We start from the raw sequence: 26670 nt of genomic DNA, 5'->3' as shown, positions 1-26670 counted from the left end.
TCTCCTCATATGACAGTCCAGCCATCCCGGGAATCAGTCTGGTGAACCTTCGCTGCACTCCCTCAATAGCAAGAACGTCCTTAGATTAGGAGACCAAAACTGTACACAATATTCTAGGTAAGGCCTCACTAAGGCCCTGTACAACTGCAGTAAAACCGCCCTGCTCCTATACTCAAATCCCCTAGCTATGAAGGCCAACATACCATTTGCCTTCTTCACCGCCTGCTGTACCTGCATGCCCACTTTCAGTGACTGATGAACCATGACACCCAGGTCTCGTTGCACCTCTCCTTTTTCTAATCTGCCACCATCCAGATAATATTCTGCCTTCGTGTTTTTGCCCCCAAAATGGATAACCTCACAATTATTCACATTATACAGCATCTGCCATGCATTTGCCCACTCACCTAACCTGTCCAAGTCACCCTGCAGCTTCTTAGCATCCTCCTCACAGCTCACACCACCACCCAGTTTAGTGTCATCCACAAACTTGGAGATATTACATTCAATTCCTTCATTTAAATCGTTAATGTATATTGTAAAGAGCTGGGGTCCCAGCACTGAGCCCTGTGGCACGCCACTAGTCACTGCCTGCCATTCTGAAAAGGACCCGTTTATCCCGACTCTCTGCTTCCTGTCTGCCAACCAGTTCTCTATCCACGTCAGTACATTACCCCCAATACCATACGCTTTGATTTTGCACACCAATCTCTTGTGCGGGACCTTGTCAAAAGCCTTTTGAAAGTTCAAATACACCACATCCACTGGTTCTCCCTTGTCCACTCTGCTAGTCACATTCAAAAAATTCTAGAAGATTCGTCAAGCATGATTTCCCTTTCATAAATCCATGCTGACTTGATCCGGTCCTGTCACTGCTTTTCAAATGCGCTGCTATTTCATCCTTAATGATTGATTCCAACATTTTCCCCACTACTGATGTCAGTAAATAAAAAGAGAAAATGCTGGAAATCTCAGCAGGTCTATCAGCATCTGTGGAGAGAAACAGACTTAACGTTACAGGTCTGTGACCGTTCGACAGAACTTTAAATTTTTAAAGACCTCTATCAGGTCTCCTCTAAGTTTTCTCTTTTTTAAATAAAAAAGCCCCAACCTGTTGAATCATTCCTGATAGCTGGAACCTCTCAATTCTGGTACCATCCTTGTAAGTCCTTTTTGCACTTTCTCCGGTGCTTCTATGTCCTTTTTATAGTATGGAGATCAGAACTTTAGGGGAGTCAAGCATTATGGGGAGCGGGCAGGAAAGTGGAGTTGAGCCCAAGATCAGATCAACCATGATCTTATTGAATGGCGGAGCAGGCTCGAGGGGCCGTATGGCCTACTCCTGCTCTTATTTCTTATGTTCTTATGTTCTTAACTGTGCAGCCTGAACAGGGTCCTCTGCAAGTTTACCATACTACTTTTAAATTCTATTCCCCTATAAAATAAATCCCAGTGCTTTGTTAACATTTTTAATTGCTTTAATGACCTATAGTGCTGCTTTTAATGATTTGTTCACCTGTATCCCTCGATCCCTTTGCTGTTCCACCACACTCAGTTTCTTATTTTCTAAGGTCTACGTGATGTTTCTGTTTTTCCTACGAAAGTGCATCACTTCTCATTTATTTATGTTAAAGTTCATTTGCTACTTAACTGCCCAGGTTGCAAGCTTTCTAATGTGTTTTTGTATTATGTGCATTCTTCCTCAGTGTTAGCTATTCTCCCAGTTAGGTATCTTCTGTAAATTTTGATATTGAGTTACTTATTCCTAAATCCAAATCAATAATGTAAATAATGAATGACAGTGATCCCAGCACCAATCCTTGAGGAACACCACTATCTATCTTCCTCCAAGCTGAATAACTACTCTTTGCCTTCACTCTCTTCTTTCTATTTTTCAGCCAATTTGCTATCCATTCAGCCATTTGTCCTCTGATCCATATGCCCCAACCTTTGTCATGAGCCTACCATATGTTACCTTATCAAAAGTTGAAAGACTTCAGTTTTGTGGCGAGACTAGAGATGCTAGGAATGTTCTCCTTAGAGTAGAGAAGTTAACGAGAGATTTAAGAGAGGTGTTCAAAATCATGAAGCGTTTTGATAGGCTAAATAGGGGAAAATTATTTCCACTGGCTGGAGGATCGATAACCAGAGGACACAGATTCAAAATAATTGGCAAAAAGAACCAGGGGGAGGTGAGGAGATTTTTTTATGCAGTGAGTTATGATGATCTGGAATGCATTACCTGAAAGGGTGGTGTGAACAGATTCAACAGTAACTTTCAAAAGGCAGTTGGATATATGCTTGAAAAGTGAATGTTTGCAGGGCTGTGGGGAAAGAGCAGAGGAGTTTGTGCCAGAATAGGCATGATGGCCTGAATGGCCTCCTTCTGTGCTGTATAATTCTATGATTGTGATGATTTCCAGACCACTATTTCCAGCAAGATTTTGAATGAGATTGGAAGTGCACTTCACAAAAAAAATAATGATCAGCTCCTGTAGTTCAGGCTAACTTGAATGTTGGAGGTGACATGTTCTTGCCATGGGTGCGCCTCTGAAGGGGGAAGAAATTCATGTGCAGCTGCAGGACATAGGGCCTATAGCTGCAAAAAGGAAGATAAATGATGCTGTAGGGGGTCCTGGCACTATAGTTGATCTGACCCCAGTCCAGGATTATGAGAAGGAGGCTGTGGCCCTGGAACTGCCTAAGGTAAAGAAATCCAAGGTGGTCACCTTCAGCTGATCAGATAATGACAGGCCAATCCTCCACTTTGGCTCCAATTCAGCATGCAACAAGTCACATATTTCCACACAGCTTCGCTATTAAAACCTGGGCTCCGGATGCACTGTTCCTGGGTAAGGCCTACACAACTCCTGTGGTGATGGTAGATGCGGCCAGCAGGGCTCCACCTTCGGTGTCTGTGTTTCTTGTCATCAAGATAAGTGTCCTGCATGTCCAGGTTGCTTTCATCCTTGTATGCCAAATATCATTAGATGCTCAAAGACACATCCATTCTGGTGAAGGACAAGTTTGGTCAGCACTCGCCAGCACTCAAAGGAAAAGGTCCAATTTCAGTAATACAGCATTTGAACTCAGTCTTCGTCATCATCATAGGTGGTCCCTCGAACGAGGATGACTTACTTCCACACCAAAAGGGATGAGTTCACAGATATTTTAATGAAGGACCAATATTCCAGTCCTGAACTCCAATTGAAGGGATGGAAGATGCCTGTGCGTGGATTTTTTTTAACGTGTGGTGGTCGTTGCACATCAGTCTATGACTCAGTAACATGGCTATGAAGACCAATTGAAATGTCAGAACTCACTTGTGAAATGCTTCCTGCCTGCTCCAATACAAAGAGGGGCCTCAGAAATGCGCACTCTCGCTGCTTGGCCCTTAACTTTATATGAGCTAGCTGCATCTGGCTATCATATGACCTGTGCTCTGCATAAATAGAGAGCTGGGGTAGATGCCAATGATGTTATCAAAAGGTAATCTTCCTCTTTCAGTTTGAGTCAATTCTATATCGTTAAAAACTGGTCCCAGATCTGTTTGAGTGGTAATGGGTTAAAAGCACACAAATTTCCTGCATCAGCTCATCTTAGTTCAGTGTCCGGCTGCAGACTGAGACAAATGCAGGGAACACAATGGTGGTGGGAGAGGAAATATGTGTGGAAGTGAAATTTAAAAAGATGGGGACAAGTAAAAAGGAGTGTTCCAACGGGGGACAAAAATCTTGAAAGCCTTCAGGAAGGTTCAAAGGGCTCCTCGACCCATTAACTTCCCTTGCCAAAGCTGAAGGGACAGGGAATTTTGAAGTGCCAGACAAAGGATGTCCCATGCACAGGCTGAGGCCACAGCCCATGGGTTCTGCCACTCGATGAGCCAGTTCTACAGTACAGGTTCATAGCAGGTGTTCGTACAGCAGGTAACACAGCTCTGCATCTGGATTTGCTGAGCCAAGCCTTGGGAAGACACTTCCCCACAGCCATTGGCAGGTGGGTGTAATAATGCCTGTAATTGCCAACATAAATAATACCAACATTTATGTCGTACCACATAAAACATGACATACAGTAATTGGATGCTTTTGAGGAATCACCCAGTATAATGTTTAATCAGGGTAGCACACTTTTCGGTGTAAGCGGAGCTGCTGCCAGAACTAACATCATGAGTAGGAGTGTCTGTCTCCATTAATCATATGCCAAAGCGAGGTCCAGTCACCACCTTTGTATTCAAAGGTGGGTGTGCGGGTACCAATGGGCAAACTACTGGCCTTCTTACCAGCACCACACGTCAGGGAATTCCCATTGGGCAACTGATGCTCGTAATGGTGTTGCAGCATAACAAAAAAACAATTAGTATACAGAGAATCTATTTGTCATTAGAGAAAGGAATATAAGAAAAGCAGGTCAGAAATTACCTTTACTCAGCAAAGACAAGTTTCTTTACTTATCCACACTGCTTATGTCATGGCAACCTTGAATGCCCGTCTAAATGGATGTTATTTCCTATTGCCTTTGAAATAGTGTAAAACATGGAAAAGCAAGCAGGAGCCCTCAGCACAATGGCCCTGTGTCATTTAATGAGGCTCCCACCTGCCTCAAGTGGGAGATTTCACCATGCCCACATCCTCCAGGAATGTGTGTCAAGCCCTACTGGGGCAGAGACAGGCATTAATTGTTCCCACCCATATTTCTTTATCAGAACAGCGTGGAAATATGCACTAATAGGGCATGCCAATATGTCAATGTGGATCTTGGCTATGTCTGGAAGCTGCTTTTATTGGATGCCACTAATAATCTGCGAAAGCATGTTTTTTTCACCTCTGCGGATACAGGTGTGTTGGTGCCGGTGGGTTAGCACAAAGCTCATCTCATGTAGCCTAATCTGCCTGGTGTGCCTTCATCATCCTATTCTCCTTCCAAACACCTCAGACAGGGGGTTTCCCAGTGGAAACGCTTTATAGTCAGTAATGATGCTACGGCAAAAGATATTAATAATTTATGATTAGTACAAAGGCGCACGAGAATCTGAATCCAGGCTGTTCTCCCAGCTGCTGGAAATGAGAGCAGAAAATGGGACAGCAACTAAAGAGGGAGGGGTATTCAACACAACAATCCCCATCCTTGCTGCTACCTGCCGAATAACGACCCCAAAACTAAGCGGCTGCCCATGAAAAATCTGAGCTATTGTTCATTAATGAAAAAAATGGTCTCGTTTCAGCATGAGGAGAATTAATGTAATAATGGAACCAATAAGTTACAAAACATCTTTCACAATAAGGTCACAACAGAAAAATGATCAACAACTGAAAGTAATGCTTACAATGAATCAGCTACTGCTGATAGATTGCAGAATCCATCTCTCAGTCTTCTCTAGACTTTGATTACGATAATCTAAGAAACTGGTTCGAGCCTTGAATCGGAGCCCTGGTGCTTTTGGAGCCAAATTGCTGAGGGAAAAACAATCTATAAATTCTTACATGGTGCATCTGTGCACATTTGACATATGTCCACTTATAAACATGAAATGTGCATAGATTTATACATATTTTTAAGAGTTAGGCTCCTAGTCTCATAAAATGAAGGAAGAGTCAGAAGTATGAACAAACCAGCTTTCGTTTTTCAAAAGTTTAAGTCCTTCCCCGAGTTAGGAATTTAAAATTATGAAAATGCAAATTGCTTCATAACGGAATCCTATTTTGTGTAATATGCTGAGATAAGTAAAATTGCTTAGAAATCAAACTTGTGCATATCAGAAAAGGCTAAACCAGTTCTGACCTTGCCAGAAGCAAACTGGGACTTGAATGATTTTATTATACACATATGCAGAAGAATTTTAGTCCAGTGAAAAAAGATTATGTTTCAGTAAGACACGCTCCCTGTCAGCTGATTCTATTATAGTTCCATGCCAGTGTCATAGTCTTGCAACTCCTCCAACCCTTGTCACCATGACTAGGCCTGACAATCATAGTTGCAGTAGGCAACATCAGTAAGCAGAACAATCAATAACAGAAATTGTAAATTTTAAATGTAAGCAATGAAAGTCTGCATAAATTTTACAAGGTTGTAACACAATCAGAGATTAAATAATGTTTACAATCGCTCCAAACTCTTTGAATGCATTAAAAAGTACACAAAACCCAATTCTGGCCTAGCTGGAGAGTGGGTGTAGGGGTGTAAGATCAGAGGTAGGCGTAGAATTGCAGGAGGCCTAATAACTGAGCGAACACAGTCAGAATAGACCACACAAGGTTATAGGGTTACAGTTAAGGAGTGCACAACGCGTTCATTAAGGCAAGTCTAAATGTAATAGCAAACTTTCATTCCACTATCAATCACTGTAGCAGGCCCAAGCTATTGTTGAATTTTGGTAGTCTGTTGAGAGACTGTGCTGAATACACAAAGGGCAAACAACTAAAATGGCTGTGCCCATAATTATGGTGCTTATCTTTGTCCATGGTTCAACTCCCAAACTAATGTGGCCTCGCTCTCAAGTTGTTTGCCGCATTGCACACCCAGAACCAAATGTTATTCTCAATATGATATAAATAAGACAATGCCTATCTTGCTTACATATTGCAGAAAAAAAATCTTATCATGCGATGCTATACCAATTTAAATGAACTGGAAGAACAAAACAAGGCAGTGATAAAGAAAATGTAAATCTAAACGGCAAAACAAAATATGATGGGCCAGATTTTGCTGGAGTGGGGCATCTTGTGGCGTGCCCCACTAGTTATACTTATTCATGTACGTTTAGATTTGAAAAAAAAATTGTCCACAAAGTTGTTGGAAGTGCGAGATGATAAAGTGCAGCAAGGGCAATGGGTCAACTGGGACCTTGGTGAAGAACAGGACAAATGAGATGAGATTAAAGGACTGAGAAATAAACAGAGGAAAGAGGGTTCATTAGAGTGGGTGAAATCAATGTAAAATCAAGTAAAGATAAAAAGAGAAAGAAAGATTGGATCAAGAGAGATAGAAAGAAAAAGTAAAAAAAGTAAACATTTATACGTTTTACATTTTAAAAATCTCCTAAAACAATTCACACCCTGAAGGAATGAGACGCCACACTTATAATTGTTCACTTTCTGCACAATAGAGGTTCACGGGAGGTCTTTAACAATTACCATGTTGTTAAAAGGGTACTTATGCTGTTACTAGACTTAACTTTCTGCAGCAAGTTTAATGGGTAATTAATGTGCAAATGCAGCAACTTCATGAAAATCACGGGAAAGTTAAGGTGCCGTTTTCGTGAATCTAATGGTGGAGCAGTGAAAATTGGCCAGCAATTTGAGGTGGTTCGTAATTCACAGGTTATCTCTTCTTCACTACAAGTTTCTGGCCGATTTGCAATTAATAACGGCATGCGTTGTTCAGACGTCGTTATTTTTTCAGCAAAATCGGGCCCTATATTTGTTTAGAGCTGCTCCAGTTTTGTGGACAGGGCTAGATTCCAGTGTAATGTTTTTTAAACAAGCACAAAAGATCATGGAAAATCGATTTGCTCTGGGTGCAATTTCTGCTTGAAATTCCTTGATCTTTTGTGCTGGTTTGGCCAATTTGGGGTAATTTGTGCTGGCGCAACCTAGTGGTAGCTCCAAGCCATCGGGGCGGATTTTCGGGTCTTCTGCGCACCGTTTTTCACCCCAGAGCGGCAGCACTGGTGGCGGTGAGGTATTCTGGCCTTCAGCGCCCCACAGCGATCCTCAGGTTCGGTTTTGTGGTGGCGCAAAGCCGCACCGCCTGGAAGAGTTGCGCTGGTGTACAACAACCCTGGTTGCGACACCGACACGAGTTTTGACTTCAGCCAGACCCGTACGCCCCTCAGTGCGCCCCGCAGTGAACGCCTGGGAAATCAGGTGGTCCAACGACACCGACTGCAGAGATGTAGGTAATGGACTCCTAAGATAAGTGTGATTATTTTTTCTTTTAATTTTTTTGCGATTTATGTTGTGGTGTCGCGGCAATGTTTTGGGAATGTTTTTGTGGGGGGTTGTTAATATTTTTTTTTCTCCCCAGGCGTTTCTCAGAGCGCTTCCGCCCAGCTCTTTAGCTTGAAATTTTCCCATGCTGGCGCCCAAGAGAAGTGTACAACGCCTACCTTAGTGCTGCGTCCCCTGACTCAGGGCCCAGCTACCCAATTTTACTAACTGAGGTGCAAACTTTACTGCCCCGCCACCATTATCACCCCAACATCATTAAAACCGAAATCCACCCTTTATGTTTTATTGTCAAATATTAATCTCTAAAATAGACAGATTTGATTAAAATTAATTTTGATCTTCCATCGTCAAAAACTGTAGTTTAAGAAAAAATTCCTAAACTGAAATAATAATTATTCTCTTTACAATGAAAGCTGCTAACAATAACATAAGTGCAAATACTCAAAATCTGCACTTGTGTTAAACTAAAACTATCAAAAAACAAAGAGGAGAGAAAATGAGAAAGCAGTGGGGAAAATAAACAGAAAGCACTCCAACATTGTACAGTTCCTAACAGTCACTATAGCTAAATATAATCCTTAACAGTCACTTCACCTTCCTGCAACCCTTAACACAGTCAATCTAGCACCATACAATCCTATCACAGTCACCCAAAGATCAAATAATTCTTAACACATTCACTCCGACATCATGCAAACTTTAACACATATGTCATATAACCCTGCATACGGTGACTCCAACATCATCCAATCCACAACTTGAACATTATACTGTCCTTAACAGAATCATTACATCATACAATAGTTAACACTGTCACTAAAACATCTTATAGTCCTTACTACAGTTACTCCAACATTATATACAGTCCTTAATAGTCACTCCAACATAATCGTGCCATAGACTTAAGGCATGTTTATACTTACTGTACTTTGTATTGCTGACTCCAGAAAGAGACCTCCTTGCCCCACTCTCCACATTTTACACTCATCACGAATCAGTTTTTCTAAGTGTATTGGGCTCCTTTGTATGTCCCGATGGTGAGAGTGCAAAGGTCTAGGACCAGAAACATGTTAGCTCTTAAGAGGCAGCCTTAACCCAAGGGAAAATTCATTGACTGTATTTTCATGAGTATATACTGTTAGTTCCTGGAATGTTGGGTTGCTTATACTATGGACTTCAGCCAACAAGGGCAGAGGGCAGGGGGGGGCGGGGCGGGCGGGCAGAATCACATGTCTATAGTTAACAACACTTCTAAGGTGTGAAAGCATTGATAGTCGTTCCAACACCACACTACAATTAACACAATTACTCCAGCATCAGACTAACATTATTACAGAGACATAAATGGCGTTCACTGAACTTTTAATGAATAGCACTTTAAATCCATGATTGTAAACAATTGCATCATTATTCTGTACTGCTTGTTGAATTAACCCAGATGATTGCTGTGTAGCATTATATTTATTTCATGTTTCAAAGTTTTGCTGACTAATTTAAGCACGTATAAACTACTACAGTGTGGATAGAATAATAACGTATTACAGTTTTTATTGACAATAAACTGCTTCAACAATGTGAGAAAAATACAACATCCATTTGTTCATAATATTTTATTTTTAAAAAAGTCAATTTTTCCCAATTTTTCACCTCAAACTGCTGTTTTCTTTTTTATTCTAAAAAAGTTAAATTTGGTAGCTTAAAATAAGGGTAGGTTTAAATAGTTTCTTTGACCAAAATCAAAAAGGAGTGATCCTGTATAATATAAAAAAGCTGGCTAACAATAGATACCCCACTCAAAGATGTGATACCCTCTTGGGGTTTAATGGTGTGATTAACCATGGGAGCTTTGCTCTGTGGACTATTGGATGTCCAAGAAAACATATCAAATATGTTATGGCCTTTAAATATACTCCCACTTCTTGTTGATTTTATTCCAATTGTAACAGGAGTTACTAGAAACTTATATCACATTTACATATAAGTGGGATTGACCGGGATAACTTTATTCCTAAAAGCCTCCTTCTCCCCTGAGTGAAAGTGAAAAAGACATCACGAGAGAGGGATCTATAGGTTACATGTATGAGATAAAGCAAAACAATCTTCTCTGCTGTCTACGAGTGGAACTGCTGGTCCCTCTTGGGATACAGATCAATTACTCATGATGAGAAAATACCCAGCAAGTAGCTCAAAATGGTTTGTCTGCTAGGAAGAAGGAAAAAAAACTGTTTAAGTGTTTAAATTTACTTTTGACTTTAAGTGTTATCATAGATCAGCTTTCTCAATTTCCCATTTTGTGTGGTTTTAATCGGTCTTGGAAGTGAAAGAAGAGGCTATAGATAAATAGACACTTGGGATTATTGATATTCCGGGTTGCTAAATCATCCCCTTGCTGAATACCACCACTTCAGGAAGAAAAAAAAGGAGTACATTTCTTTTTATTTAGATGTCTCAAAAGAGTACAGTAAACACATTTGCAAGTAACACTGTGTATAAACTACAGAATGTTGCTGAACCGAGGAGCTCTGATAGTTGTGGGTCTGCGGCTCTTCACTGGAAAGACCTAGTAGTGTGCGCAAATGACACAGTCACAGTCTTGAAAAGTTGGTGCAATCTGGGAACACTCCATCACAAAAAAAATAGAAAAAACAGTCACATCTAAAACAGTGATATTGCATCTGTAATGCACATCTGATTGGTTTCTGTACAGTTGGCTTCTTTTGGTGCCGATCTGTGGTGGTCGGTGATTAAAGAAAGAGCTGGGAGCTCAGTAAAAGTTTTTTGAGTGCTGTAAACAGGCACACACAGGTCATGGAAGTGACCAGGCCAGTCACTTCCAAAAAGTCTCCAAATCGCATCATTCTCAGACCTGCTGAGAGCATTCGATTCCAGTATTAGCAAGATTGTGTCCAATGTTAGGAACCGACCATGTTACGCACAACTCGATGGCCAGGATGATGGACTGGAAAGTTGATTTTGTTTTTAAGTCGTTGGCTTGTGCAAAATCATGCTGCAACAACAGAAGGGACTAGCAAATTCTCTTCCGTGCTGTGGAGAGAAACAGACAGAAGCAATAAGTTATTCTTAGAGCTGACAATTGTCAACCTATCATTTCTGTCATCGCCAAAACGTATAGCGCTCTTTATTAGTAACTTTTATATATAATATTTCAATGTCTTATTGTTTCTCCTTCAATCACTGCAGCAATACTAATTCATGCCTTCACTATTTTAGAATCAAACCTTCTTTGCAAGCCTCTCCACTTCAACCCTTCTGAAACGTCACCTAATTTAAAACTCAGCAGTCCGTGTCTTTTCTTGCACAAAGTTCCACATACACATCACTCCTGTTCTTGCCAAACTGGAATTTTTTGAGGATGTAACTGGTAGAGTGGACAGGGGAGAACCAGTGGATTGGTGTATTTGAACAAGGTCCCACACAAGAGATAGGTATGCAAAATCAAAGCACATGGTATTGGGGTAATGTACTGACGTGGATAGAGAACTGGTTAGCAGACAGGAAGCAGAGAGTCGGGATAAATGGGTCCTTTTCAGAATGACAGGCAGTGACTAGTGAAGTGCCGCAGGGCTCAGTGCTGGGACCCCAACTCTTTACAATATACATCAATGATTTGGATGAAGGAATTGAGTGTAGTATCTCCAAGTTTGCAGATGACACTATACTGTGAGCTGTGAGGGGGATGCTAATAGGCTGCAGGGTGACTTGGACAGGTTAGGTGAGTGGGCAAATGCATGGCAGATGCAGTATAATGTGGATAAATGTGACGTTATCCACTTTGGACGCGAAGACAGAATATTATCTGAATGGTGGCAGATTACGAAAAGGAGGTGCAACGAGACCTGGGTGTCATGATTCATCAGTCATTGAAAGTTGGCATACAGGTACAGCAGGCGGTGAAGAAGGCAAATTGTATGTTGGCCTTCATAGCTACGGGATTTGAGTATAGGAGCAGGGAGGTCTTACTGCAGTTGTACAGGGCCTTGTTAAGGCCTCACTTGGAATATTGTGTTCAGTTTTGGTCTCCTAATCTGAGGAAGGACATTCTTGCTATTGAGGGAGTGCAGCGAAGGTTCACCAGACTGATTCCCGGGATGGCTGGACTGACATATGAGGAGAGACTGGATCAACTGAGCCTTTATACATTGGAGTTTAGAAGGATGAGAGAGGATCTCATAGAAACATATAAGATTCTGATGGGACGGGACAGGTTAGATGCGGATAGATTGTTCCCGATGTTGGGGAAGTCCAGAACCAGGGGACACAGTCTCAGGATAAGGGGTAGGCCATTTAGGGCTGAGATGAGGAGAAACTTCTTCACTCAGAGAGTTGTTAACCTGTGGAATTCCATGCCACAGAGAACTGTTGATGTCAGTTCATTGGATATATTCAAGAGGGAGTTAGATACGGCCCTTACGGCTAAGGGGATCAAGGGGAGAGAAAGCAGGAAAGGGGTACTGAGGGAATGATCAGCCATGATCGTATTAAAGGGTGGTGCAGGCTCGAAGGGCCGAATGGCCTACTCCCGCACCTATTTTCTATGTTTCTATGTTTCTATGCATGTGCCTGAACAAAGAAACTTCAAGATCCTTATTTTTAAATTGCTTAACAATCTCCCTGCACCCTTTCCTGGCAGGTGTCCTTGTCATAACCTGTGCTCCAGTGACACCTGATGAATGCCTGTTCCCCACTCCATCATTGGAGGCCCATATTTCACTCACTTCTCTGCTCTAATGCACCTCTCTCATTGTAAAAGCTTTCAATACGCTTTTCTCTTTGACCTTGCCTTAGTTTACCCAACCCCAAATATATCCTAGTGTTGACATTTCTACCTAATTAAGCACTCAGATGTTTACTTTTACATGAAGAGCGCTATATAAATGCATCATTTTTATTATTGTTGTCATAATTTCCCTACGCTACCTAACATTTCCTCAATTGAGAGGATGTGCAACCTGTTCCTCAGCCTTTGCTCACTACTCTCTTGAGCTGGCCAATAAGAGGTGTTCAAAAGCAATGTAGGTTGAGTTGTCCTCCAAGTGCCCTTCCCTGAAGGAGAGCGCCTCCCAACAAGTCTGTCCTCAGATTAGGGCATTCAGGTCTTGGCAGAAATGGAATGAGGTAATCTATGCTGTAACTGAGGATGATACACCCAGTGGCGCTGTCAGCGGACCACTTTGTTATCCTCTGTCCACGTACCGATGCCAGTAAAATACAAAGAACATACATCACAGGCAGACATGAAATTGGTTCGTAACAATCAAAGCTGGGAAACATTCTGTGATATGCTTGATGAATCCTTGAAGAGAATTTCTACACACACAAACACCAAGGTTACTTCAAATACATTTTGAAATCCTTTTTTTTTTCCTTTTAGCATCAGGTTACAGGGCACCTTTTACGAATGTGGTTGATTTGATGAATAATTTCAGTTTTCCATGTTAAAATTAGGAGCAGCATTTTGTTGTTTTCTTTCAGTCCCATTACAATATGCTTTTTAGAAACATCACAAATAATTTAAGCATGTTCGGATTGCATTTTGTCCAATGTTGGGGAAAGGAAATCTTCTTTAAAGCGCACAACAAAGTATCACGTATCATGGTATTCTGATCTCATTAAATTCAGATTTGCTTCAGAGCAGCAACAGAAAAAACAGACATTATAAAATCCTGGCCTAACTACAAAACTGCCAGGCTCATATATAGACGGAGAGTCTGAATATGCTTGATGCATGCCGAATATTTGTAGCATTCACTGTGTTTACACATGTCACGAACCTAAGTATTGACACAAACATTTGCAGTTCGTGACAGTGAGGCAGGTTGCCTAATCCAAGAATAGAATTCCAATGCACCAAACCATTTCCATTCACTCATACAGAATTTCAGTGCGTCAAACTATTTCCATTCATACCTATTTTAAAAAACTACAATGTACCAAATCATTTTCATTCAGTCCTATTATATAGAATTTCGATGAACGAAGCCATCCAGTTCAATCTCATTATATAAAATAATTTTTCTCACCAACTTCTTTTTTCCAGCCTTCTCTATTCCCTTCCTCTTAAGTCGGAATCACCAGGGCACAGCAAATATTGTAACATTGGGCGTATTGGGGTGCAGGGGATAGATCTTGACTTTGTGTGATTGGGTAAAATGTGTGATAGCGAGACAACAGCCTGTTGTCAATGGAAATAAAAATCGGGAGGGCTATAAAATGGGCTGCCGACTCACCAGCACCCATGTTACACTATCACATGGTGTAAAAATTTCCGCCCAGGTCTCCAAAGGAACCTGCATCATTTTCCTTTCACTTGAATTAATGGATGGACAATTTGGAGGGTTCCTTTACAGGTGTGCACTCCGACCAGCCTTATTCTCCGATATTCCCTGTGCCTAACTGATCCAGTGCACTTTGGTGCAGACCTGGGAAATTTTCCCTCTTGTCCTTTCTGTGGGACATCCTCCAGTACTATGCCTAAGTGGTCATTATTCATTTTTGAATCTCGACAATGACTGTCAAAAGCAATTCAACCACAAGGGTTTCATAGCCGACCCCAATGCTTCCCTCACACAACATCCACACACATGTATTTCCAACAATAGCTACCAGATAATGATCAGTTGATCTTCAGCTTCCTAACCTGGGCTTTTTGGGCAAATTGTAGCAACCCTCAGCTGAAATCAGCTACCTCTGTACAGAGTCAAGATCAAAACTGGGACCTTTAGCATATAATACTCACTTTATTAAAAATAGCCAGACCAGTAGTAATTTTAAGCTAGAGTCATCAGTATATTTTACAGAAATAATTACTTCTCTGTAAAATAGCAGTGATTACTACTTTGTCCCAGATTTGCTGATCGTCTGTTTTCATTGGCAGTTTATACTGGTCCAAGCAATATAATTTCTTGGCAAAGAATATTTACATGTTTATTAGGATTCAACTGTAAATACAAATTGATAAATGATTTGTTAATAAACTGCTGATGGAGAAAAGAAAATAATCTAACAAAATCAACTTTCACTGCTTGTAGGATCCAGTCCAAGGCTGCCTGAGTACAGAAAACCTTTCTCCCCTCCTGAGAAGTGATGTGGGCAAACATGGTGAGGAACTTATTAATTTAGAAAGCAGAATTACAAAAATGGGTAGAATGGAGATTGCCTATATATATATATTATATAAGAGACACATCAAGCTGCCTAGGCCCCAAGCTCTGGCACTCCTTCCTTAAACTTCTCTGCCTCTCTCTCCACTTCAGGACGCTCCTTAAAACCTATCTCTTTGGCCGAGCTTTTGGTCACCTGTTCTAATATCTCCTTCTGTGGCTTGGTGTCAAGTTTTTGTTGATAATGCTCCTGTGAAGCACCTTGGGATGTTTTACTACATTAAAGGGGCTATATAAATGCAAGTTTTTATTGTTAACATTATAGGAAAGGGTTGTAACAAGAAGGGTAGTAATGGAAGGAAGGATGATAGAAAAACAGAGAAAGAGGAAGATGTCAAATAGCTAGAGAGGAATGGGGAGAGGAGAGGAAGACTAAATTGGGAAAGGGAAAGAAGAAAACAGAAAATAAATGGGAAAAGGGTAATTTTAATCTAACTCGCCCGGTGGGAGACTTATAGGATTGGATCGGTTGTCCATTTTATAACCTGACCTTCATGGAAAGTGAAACGGCCAGCCTATCCGTCAACTTCCTGCCATGTGGGTTAGGTTAAAATGACCCCCAGTATGTTAGTGAGAGAGCTAAAGAGTTGGAAGTTTAATGATTCAGATACTAGCCTAGCAACCCAGAAGTCGTGAGTTCAAATCCCACTGTGATGAGTTGTGAAATTTCCAACTTTGTCTGTCTGTGTGTTACAGTATGGAAAAGTAGATTATGGGTTCATGCATCCAGGGGTATTCAACATTCAGGAAGGATAGAATAAAAGGAAAAGGAGGTGGGGTAGCATTGCTGGTTAAGGAGGAGATTAAGGCAATAGTTAGGAAGGACATTAGCTTGGATGATGTGGAATCTATATGGGTAGAGCTGCAGAACACCAAAGGGCAAAAAACGTTAGTGGGAGTTGTGTACAGACCTCCAAACAGTAGTAGTGATGTTGGGGAGGGCATCAAACATGAAATTAGGGGTGCGTGCAATAAAGGTGCAGCAGTTATAATGGGTGACTTTAATATGCACATAGATTGGGCTAACCAAACTGGAAGCAATACGGTGGAGGAGGATTTTCTGGAGTGCATAAGGGATGGTTTTTTAGACCAATATGTCGAGGAACCAACTAGGGGGGAGGCCATCTTAGACTGGGTGTTATGTAATGAGAGAGGATTAATTAGCAATCTCGTTGTGCGAGGCCCCTTGGGGAAGAGTGACCATAATATGGTGGAATTCTGCATTGGGATGGAGAATGAAACAGTTAATTCAGAGACTATGGTCCAGAACTTAAAGAAGGCTAACTTTGAAGGTATGAGGCGTGAATTGGCTGGGATGGATTGGCGAATGATACTTAAGGGGTTGACTGTGGATGGGCAATGGCAGACATTTAGAGACCGCATGGATGAACTACAACAATTGTACATTCCTGTCTGGCATAAAAATAAAAAAGGGAAGGTGGCTCAACCGTGGCTATCAAGGGAAATCAGGGATAGTATTAAAGCCAAGGAAGTGGCATACAAATTGGCCAGAAATAGCAGTGAACCTGGGGACTGGGAGAAATTTAGAACTCAGCAGAGGAGGACAAAGGGTTTGATTAGGGCAGGGAAAATGGAGTATGAGAAGAAGCTTGCAGGGAACATTAAGACGGATTGCAAAAGTTTCTATAGATATGTAAAGAGAAAAAGGTTAGTAAAGACAAACGTAGGTCCCCTGCAGTCAGAATCAGGGGAAGTCATAACGGGGAACAAAGAAATGGCGGACCAATTGAACAAGTACTTTGGTTCGGTATTCACGAAGGAGGATACAAACAACCTTCCGGTTATAAAAGGGGTCGGGGGGTCTAGTAAGGAGGAGGAACTGAGGGAAATCCTTATTAGCCGGGAAATTGTGTTGGGGAAATTGACGGGATTGAAGGCCGATAAATCCCCAGGGCCTGATGGACTGCATCCCAGAGTACTTAAGGAGGTGGCCTTGGAAATAGTGGATGCGTTGACAGTCATTTTCCAACATTCCATTGACTCTGGATCAGTTCCTATGGAGTGGAGGGTAGCCAATGTAACCCCACTTTTTAAAAAAGGAGGGAGAGAGAAAACAGGGAATTATAGACCGGTCAGCCTGACATCGGTAGTGGGTAAAATGATGGAATCAATTATTAAGGATGTCATAGCAGTGCATTTGGAAAGAGGTGACATGATAGGTCAGAGTCAGCATGGATTTGTGAAAGGGAAATCATGCTTGACAAATCTTCTGGAATTTTTTGAGGATGTTTCCAGTAGAGTGGATAAGGGAGAACCAGTTGATGTGGTATATTTGGACTTTCAGAAGGTGTTCGACAAGGTCCCACACAAGAGATTAATGTGCAAAGTTAGAGCACATGGGATTGGGGGTAGTGTACTGACATGGATTGAGAACTGGTTGTCAGACAGGAAGCAAAGAGTAGGAGTAAATGGGTACTTTTCAGAATGGCAGGCAGTGACTAGTGGGGTACCGCAAGGTTCTGTGCTGGGGCCCCAGCTGTTTACACTGTACATTAATGATTTAGATGAGGGGATTAAATGTAGTATCTCCAAATTTGCGGATGACACTAAGTTGGGTGGCAGTGTGAGCTACGAGGAGGATGCTGTGAGGCTGCAGAGCGACTTGGATAGGTTAGGTGAGTGGGCAAATGCATGGCAGATGAAGTATAATGTGGATAAATGTGAGGTTATCCACTTTGGTGGTAAAAACAGAGAAACAGACTATTATCTGAATGGTGACAGATTAGGAAAAGGGGAGGTGCAAAGAGACCTGGGTGTCATGGTACATCAGTCATTGAAGGTTGGCAGGCAGGTACAGCAGGCGGTTAAGAAAGCAAATGGCATGTTGGCCTTCATAGCAAGGGGATTTGAGTACAGGGGCAGGGAGGTGTTGCTACAGTTGTACAGGGCATTGGTGAGGCCCCACCTGGAGTATTGTGTACAGTTTTGGTCTCCTAACCTGAGGAAGGACATTCTTGCTATTGAGGGAGTGCAGCGAAGGTTCACCAGACTGATTCCCGGGATGGCGGGACTGACCTATCAAGAAAGACTGGATCAACTGGGCTTGTATTCACTGGAGTTCAGAAGAATGAGAGGGGACCTCATAGAAACATTTAAAATTCTGACGGGGTTAGACAGGTTAGATGCAGGAAGAATGTTCCCAATGTTGGGGAAGTCCAGAACCAGAGGTCACAGTCTAAGGATAAGGGGTAAGCCATTTAGGACCGAGATGCGGAGGAACTTCTTCACCCAGAAAGTGGTGAACCTGTGGAATTCTCTACCACAGAAAGTTGTTGAGGCGAATTCACTAAATATATTCAAAAAGGAGTTAGATGAGGTCCTTACTACTAGGGGGATCAAGGGGTATGGCGAGAAAGCAGGAATGGGGTACTGAAGTTGAATGTTCAGCCATGAACTCATTGAATGGCGGTGCAGGCTAGAAGGGACGAATGGCCTACTCCTGCACCTATTTTCTATGTTTCTATGTGTCTATGTTTCCTCCATAAGTTCCACATCTCATTGGCCAGTTGCAGGAAATACCAACAGAGAAATGGGCGTGCTACTTTACAGCTACAGAATAGTGCATTACATGAAGGTATCTTAAAGAAATGGAGAAAAATAATTCTAATGGGATCCTATCTTCATTAAATGTGTTTGTGAACATTCTTTTTATTTGGGAAAGGAGACAAATTGGAGGAAGTGTAATTTCTACCATGATGGCATTACGTGCAAATGAAGCTATGAAACCATTCAACATGATTACATCATTGCAATGTGTTCTGGTACATGAGTGGAAAAAGGTTTGCCTGATATTTTTGTATGTACTTGATGCCACTTTTAAATGTGGAAGATGGAGTACAAACAAAATTTGAAATTAATCATGCAACAGAGAAAAACAGAGCATCAAAAATCATTTAACATTCGGACAAAAATGTTTCCAACAGATCACAATGAATAAAGACCTTCAGACCATTTGCAATAATAGAAAATACAGTACAGAAGGAGGCCATTCCATCTGTGCCACTGCTAGGTTTTCAACTGGAGCTATGTTTTCTAATCCTATTTCCCTGCCCTTTCCTGTTATCCCTTTACAATTCTCCTTTTCAAGTACTTATCTAAATCCCCTTTAAATAATGTCTCAATAGCCACATATGTAAAAGCTTTTGATTTCATTCTTCCAGAATGCCGACCCCATGCTCTCCTCATTACAGAATTTAGTCTAGTGTCCTGTCTCAACCATCTTCCTGTAACCTTCTGTGTAAAGAAATACTTCCTGACATCTGTCCTAAACTTGTCCTGACAACCTTGAATGAATGTCCTCGTGTCCTGCTGCCATGGTGTATCAGAAGATATTGTTTCATGTTTACATTCTCTACTACATTAAGTGTCTTATATAGCTCTACAAGGTCCCCTCTGGATGTCTCCTTTTTGAAAATTAGCTCAGCTAATCTAATTATTTCTCACAACTCATCCGTCTAACACCAGGGATCTGCCTCATTGTACTACTGCACAACGCCCGTAGCGTCTAGCTGGCCTTCTTATGTCACACCAACAAGAATTGTATTTCATATTGCAAGTGCAGCCCAGCTAGAGCATTGTAAAGCCCCAGCGTGAATTTTGTTGATTTAGTAATATACTCCAGCATTCAGTTCTCCTTGCTTATTGCTGCCTCGCACAGTTGGGACATGGTGAGCCAAATAATACCCTTAGTACTGAGGGAGTGCTGCACTGTCAGATGTGCCATCTTTGGACTAAGACGTCTGCTCTCTAGAGTAGATGTAAAAGATCCCATGGCACTATTTTGAAGATGAGCAGGGGAATTATCCCTGGTGTCCTGGCCAATATTTATCTCTCAATCAACATCACAAAAACAAATTATATGGTCATTATCATAATGCGGTGCATGGGATCTTGCTGTGCATAAATTGGCTGCCATGTTTCCTACAGTGACTGCACTTCAAAAAGTATTTAATTGGCTGTAAAGCGCTTCAGGATGTCATGAAAGGCACTATATAAATGCAAGTCTTTCTTATCTTTTTAAGATCTTGACTGTCTCTTCTGAGCACACAGTCCCTTGTTTGGTGTCATCTGCAAAGTTAATTATCTTGCCTGGTTAATACTAATCTAGGTCATATACTTATAACAGGAACAGAAGGGTTTCCGACATGGACCCATGAGACATCCAACTCAAAACTGCTCTCCCATTTTGACCGAACTCCAGTTACAACTACCCTCTGATTTCCTTCCCTTAACCTGCTACTAATCTGCATCTATGTCTTATCCTTGACAGCCACTGACCTTAGCTGGTAAAGCAGTCTTTTATGCAGTATTTTTTAAAAAGGCATTTTGGAAATGTGGGTACACTATGTCACATGTCTTTTCCTATCAGTGTCGGATGTTACATCCTCAAAATATCTGGAAGGTTGGTTGGGAGCTCTACCCCTTTGGGAGCCATATTAACCAGCATTTATTAGATTATTTTCATACAAGCGCACTTCCATTTGTTTCTGATTATTTATTTAGTTTGTTTTTTGTTTATAGAGACCAGACTAATGGTTGGGTGTGCAATTGCCAAGCATGAATGTTTCCCTTTTCTTAAATGTTGGAACAATACTTACCTGCTTCCAGTCTGTTAAAAATTCTCCAGCATTCCACTTGCTCAATGCCACCCTCAGTGCTTCACAAATCCCCTCCATAGTTTCTCGAAGAAAATTGCAGTATAGTTCATTCATCCATTGGATTTCCAATTCTTTGGAGGTCATTTTAACTTTTGGTGATAGTATAAAATGTGCGATATCGGCTCAGACAGTTTTTAAACACTCTTCCCATGTTTTCGTTTTCATCATCCAAAGTCAAAATGATCCCCCATGAGCCTATTTGGAATCTCTGCTTCATGATCATCAAAGTCCTTCAACCTGCCTGCCCAATATGGATGCTGGGAAAATTCCAAAACAGACACATAACAGTTCCAGGCATTTTGTCAGACAGAGAGGGCCCCGGGTGCTGCAGTGTGTTAGCTCACTGTCCTTTCAGTTCTGGAATCATGGCTCGAATCCAGCTTAAACTGCTAATGGAAAGCATTTTATGAAATGCTATCAATGTTCATCCAAAGATTGCATTGGCCATAAGAAGCAGACATTTTGGACTTAAAGGTAATAAATCGTGCCTCCAAAATCTAGTGGACAATGGCTACCAACCAAATATAATTTATGTGGATTTTCAGAAAATAATAATAATGTTCTTCAAGCTAAGCTTTTAAAAAAGGCGAATTAAGGGCAAACTCGCTAGCTGGAAGAATATTTTTTAAGTAGAATTACATTAAAATTACAACACGGATATAGCCCAACAAGTCCATGTTAGTGTTTTTTCTTTCACACCAGCAGTAGTCCTAATCCTATGTGCCTGCTCTTTTCTAATATTCCTTTATCCCCCTTACCTTTAAACACTTCTGTAACCTATTCTTAAATGTTGTCATGATCTCTTTCAGTCACTAATTTTGGGCATAGATTCTACTGCTCACAACCCTCTATTTAAAAGGTTTCTGCTGCTCTCAGTCCTAAATCTCTTACATTTTACCATATGTCTATGTCCCCTCATTCTAGATCCCTAAACCACTGGAAATAATCTGTTTCCAGCTACTCTGTCCCATCCCAAACTAATTAAAACACAGAAGATGACAATAAGTGGAAGTAGCTCTTACTGGGGAGCAGTTACTTTTGGAGTTCCACAGACATCTGTCCTTCCATTAACATATTTCATCAATAATAGGGAGGATGGTTTCCAATTATGAAGCATGTGGGAGATTAATAACAACAATAACTTTCATTTATATCATGCCTTTAACGTAGTAAAATGTCCCAAGAAGCTTCATAGGAGCATTATTGAACAAAATTTGACACAGCATTCAAAGAGACCTGGACAAATCAAGTGGATTAGCTAAGAAATTACAGTTACATTTTAACAAAGTTATAATTACAAAGGTATAAAGAAACTTGTAAAGTAACTATGGTACAGAATAAATGAGCACCCATAAGCAACAGTGGAAAGGAATGGCATTTAGACGTGATTATAGATAGTTCACTGAAATATACAATCAATGTGATGCTGTTGTCAATCAGTACAGGGTTATGTCTTGAAGATTTTTGAGTATAAGTCAAATTCCATATAACTTCTTGCTAAGACGACACTGTATATCGTTTGGGCACTTTAACTTCAAAAGAACACTGATGCGTTAGGAGAGTTTAGTGAACAAGGACGATTCTTCAACTTGTGAAGAAAGACTCTGAGGCTCAATATGCTTCCATTGGAGAAAAGAACATTGAGGGAACATTATGATTCGGTCAAAAGTTATGAGACAGAAGGGTAATATAGATTTGAGCAGGTTATTTAGCTTAGACTGTGATCACACCAATAGAGGATATGTGCACAATATTAATAAACTCAAATGTGTCAAGACATTGGAAGATTTGTTTTTGGCAAACGGTATTAGATATCTGGAATAGATGCTCGGCAAAAGCAGTTAATGCTGCATTGATTAACCCCTTCAAAAGAGATAGATATCTGGTTAACGATGGAATTGAAGATTACAAGGATACCATAGAGACAGATGATTAAATGCTTTGTGGAACGCAATCGTCCTTTTGCTGTGGCTGAGTCATCTGTGGAAAGTAACTGCTCAGAGTTGAATAGTGCAAATTGTAAGAATGGATTAATATCTTGGAGTTTGATTTGATTTATCATTTAGAGCAGGGAGAAACCTCAGAGTTTGGTTGCCTTCCCCAGGAGACTATGGTCAGAATTTTAATCCGGAGGCGTGCTGGGAGCAATTGTGGGGAGGGGGAGCTAGTCAGCGGTTGAGAGACCCAGGAGAACAGATTTCTCACAGGCCCTGGTGAATTTAACGCCATTTCGAAGGTCTGTTTCCCGCCTGCAGCCACTGGCTGCGGGTGAGCAGGCCTGCGGTATTAGGCCACAGAGAGGAGGGAGAGAGGGAGTGATTGGGTGGGGGCCAGGAGTGGTCAGGAATAGGTGGCCGATTGTGGGGGGAAGGGGGAATGAAGCATGGGTAAGGCTGGAGCATCGGGGGGTGGGGGGGTGCGGCGTGGGGGGTGGTGAGAGAAGCACGGATCGGGGCCTGAGCATTGGGGCCAGGGAGCAAAGCATGGATTGTAGGATCGGTGGGGTGGCGGAGGTGGGTGGGGGAGGGAAGCATGGATCGGGGCAAGAATATCGGCGAGGGGAGTGGGGAGGGAGGAAAACCTTGATTTGGGCCGGACTGCAATTTCTGGACCATTTGCTTTTACCGATAGCCAGTTTGTTTTACAGCTCAGTGTCCATTCTTAAACAATATTTGATTACTAAATTTATACTCCTCCATGTGAATATCTTGCTGTATTACCAGTTGCCAAGCTTGAAATTGACTGCGGCTGCAGTACGATTTCCAATTTCTCCAAGCATGCGCATTTCTGAGTAGGATTGTAGGAAGATAGGAACAGGAGTAGGCCATTCAGCTCCTCGAGTCTAAACTGCCACTCAGTTAGATTGTGGCTGATCAGTACCTCAACTCCATTTACCTGGCTTTGTTACATAATCTCTTGATTACCTAACAAAAATCTATCGTGCTCAGTCTTTAAAATTTCCTGACTTTCCTCCTACATGGCCTATTTCAAATTTTGAGATTGTCTATTTGTTCCGAATACCCTTGTGAGAGGAAATAATTTTTCTGCATCTACCCTATCAAATCCTTTTAATCTTTTAAATACCTCGATATATCACCCCTGAATGTTCTAAACTCAAGGGACTACAAACCAAGTTTTTGCAGCCTCTACACACAATTTAACTTTCAGCCCTGGCATAATTCTGTTAAATATTTATCCCTTAAACAACATAACTAAAAACCAGATTATCTGTCCATTATCACGTTGCTGTTTGTAGGAGCTTGCTGTGCGCAAATTGGCTGCTGTGTTTCTCACATTACAACAGTGACTACACTCTAAAAGTACTTCATTCGCTGTAAAGCGCTTTGAGACATCCGGTAGTCATGAAAGGCGCTATATAAATGCATTTTTTTCCGTTCTTTTAAATCTGTGCTGCACCCCCTCCAATGCCAATAGACCATAACTTCATGAGGTCCAATGACCAAAACTGAATGCAGTACTCTAGTTGGGAGTTGTTGGTATAATTCTCGTAAATCTCTACTGTACCCCCTCCAAAGCCAATAGACCATAACTTCATGAGATCCGTGGGCCAAAACTAAATGCAGTACTCCAGATAGGTGTTGACCAAGGCTCTATGTGACAGGGACTGTGGTTCTCGTATTGGACTATTCGGCCACCTAAGGACTCATTTTTAGAATGAAAGCAAGTCTTCCTCGATTCCAAGGGACTACCTATGATGATGATACAGATGAAGCATTGCTTCTTCAATTTTGTATTCTAACCCCTGGCGACAAAGGACAGCTTTCCATTAGCCATTTCAATTTGATTACTTTTTGCACCTGAGCACAAGCTTTTTGTGATTTGTGCACATTGCACACCTATATTCCTTTGCTCCTCCAAAGCTCCTAGTCTCTCACCATTAAGATGTTTTGAATGTTCTTGTTTATTTGCTTGAACAACAATGTATTGCAGATCTAAGCAATAGACGGTTGCCTTGTATAATTGAGCCTCATTGTTCCTCAAAGCGTAAAGGCCCTGGAGAATTTGTGATCGGGAATCAAATGGTAAGCCCAAAGCTTTCCTGTAACCTCATTTACATTTCAACTACCCTGATCCAGCAGGTAAGGGTTAATTTTATGTTTAGATTTTTTTGCTTCATACAAAGGTCAGTTCCAGGCAAAAGCACTGGGCCAGTTTTGTGAATGCTAAGATATAGCTACCGTGTTTCTGAAATAAATATGTGTCTCAGGCTTAAGCACAAGTGACTTTTGTGTTCACGAATATGTGACTGACAGCCCAGCTACATATTCTATAATGTTAAAGAGTAAAGACTTTGGTAAGGAGTGGGGCATAGCGTTCTAATTCACTGGGCTTAATGGGTTCAGAGTGGTCTAAGCCTAAGAACAATGAATACATTTTCTTTCCACACTGACCAACAGGCTATAACTGCCTCAGTATAGCAGTTAGACCTATAGAGCACTGGTTCTACACCTGTAGAACACTGGTGTAACTGATTGTAACTGGGACCTGTTTGCTTGAAAATTCTTAATCTGCAACCAGCTTGACATCTTCATCTGCCCCATTATAATTCAGACTTAATTACCCACACTGCAGAGCTAGATGTTTGTGATTGAAGAACACTACCTTATAGAGGACATAATTCTTAAGATGGCCATTGATTTAGTCTTCTCCTCACTGAAGATAACATACTATTTGTCAGCCATGTTCAGTTTTTTTCAATATCTGCCTACAATTGTTCAATCCCCTCTTGTTTTCAGATGGCAAATTAATGACTATGAAAGGTTATGTCATCAACAAAAAGCTTGTCACTTTTGATGCCAGTCCACAGATAATTGATCAAAATAAGGAATAGAATAGGGCCAGATACACGTCCCTGAGGGATTCATGCACAAGCACTATTTATCACAAGTGAGAAAGTTGCATACCCAGTTCAAGTCACCAAATAAATCACTCTCTAGTTTTCTGTAAGTGCACATAACAGTGTAATACTGCAGTCTCCATTCTTCCACATGTACACACTACCAATAATCAACCTCCATGTTTATTCTCTATATATTACAAATTTCCATTTCTTCAGGTATTGCTAATATCTACTTCTCCACATGCGTATTTTGCAATATTTCTCCATTGCTAATTACTATATTTCTAATCTCCGCTCCTCCATATTTGTATATTACACTCACTAGTGAAAACACACTTCCTAGTTTTATCTGAACATTATGCTTATCAAAGTGCAGGGCATTAAAGCTGGAAAACAGAACTGATTCCATTTCAGATCCCGAGTGTCAGCATCAAGCAATTCCAGGTCAGGAATGGGACAGTTAGAAGCAGTGTAAAGCATCCACTACTCTGCTCCAATAGTGTGTCTTAGTCCCACCCTCAATTTCAGAAGAGTAGCAAAGGTGATATTTTTTAATTTCCCACAACAGCCATCCTGAAAGTGGTTTTTCTGAAAGCGACTGTCAAATTAGTGCCAAGTTAGGAGCTGTTTTGTGCTTTGGACATTCTAAAAGAAAAAAAGAAAGACTTCAATTTATTTAGTGCCTTTCACGACCACCACACATCTCAAAGCGCTTTACAGCCAATTAGGTACTAGTATAATCACTGTTGTAATGTAGGCCTCGATCAGGCCAACATCCCCAGCTTCGAAGCACTGATCACACTCGACCAGCTCTGTTGGGTAGGCCACATTGTTCGCATGCCTGACACAAGACTCGCAAAGCAAGCGCTCTACTCGGAACTCCTACATGGCAAGCGAGCCCCAGGTGGGCAGAGGAAATGTTTCAAGGACACCTTCAAAACCTCCTTGATAAAAGGTAACATCCCCACTGACACCTGGGAGTTCCTGGGCACAGACTGCCC

At 41.3% G+C, this 26670-nt stretch overlaps 1 protein-coding gene across 2 annotated transcripts in view; it reads right to left on the bottom strand.

Moving 5' to 3' along the window:
* Positions 1-10368: 10368 nt before the first annotated feature.
* pcdh10a (protocadherin 10a) overlaps positions 10369-26670 on the bottom strand; it is a 46431-nt gene continuing 30129 nt past the window's right edge. Inside the window, exon 5 of one of the 2 annotated variants that reach the window (XM_070872169.1) lies at positions 10369-10994. In XM_070872169.1, coding sequence (XP_070728270.1) covers positions 10975-10994 — 20 coding nt within the window. In that variant the 3' untranslated portion in view covers positions 10369-10974. Of the gene's footprint in view, positions 10995-26221; positions 26315-26670 lie in introns of those variants that run through there. The other variant, XM_070872168.1, reaches the window with a different exon arrangement.

The sequence above is a fragment of the Pristiophorus japonicus genome, chromosome 2, assembly GCF_044704955.1.
Source record: "Pristiophorus japonicus isolate sPriJap1 chromosome 2, sPriJap1.hap1, whole genome shotgun sequence".
Classification (NCBI taxonomy): Eukaryota; Metazoa; Chordata; class Chondrichthyes; family Pristiophoridae; genus Pristiophorus; species Pristiophorus japonicus.
Note: the sequence above shows the minus strand (reverse complement) of the source record. Positions and strands in the feature narration are given on the sequence as shown.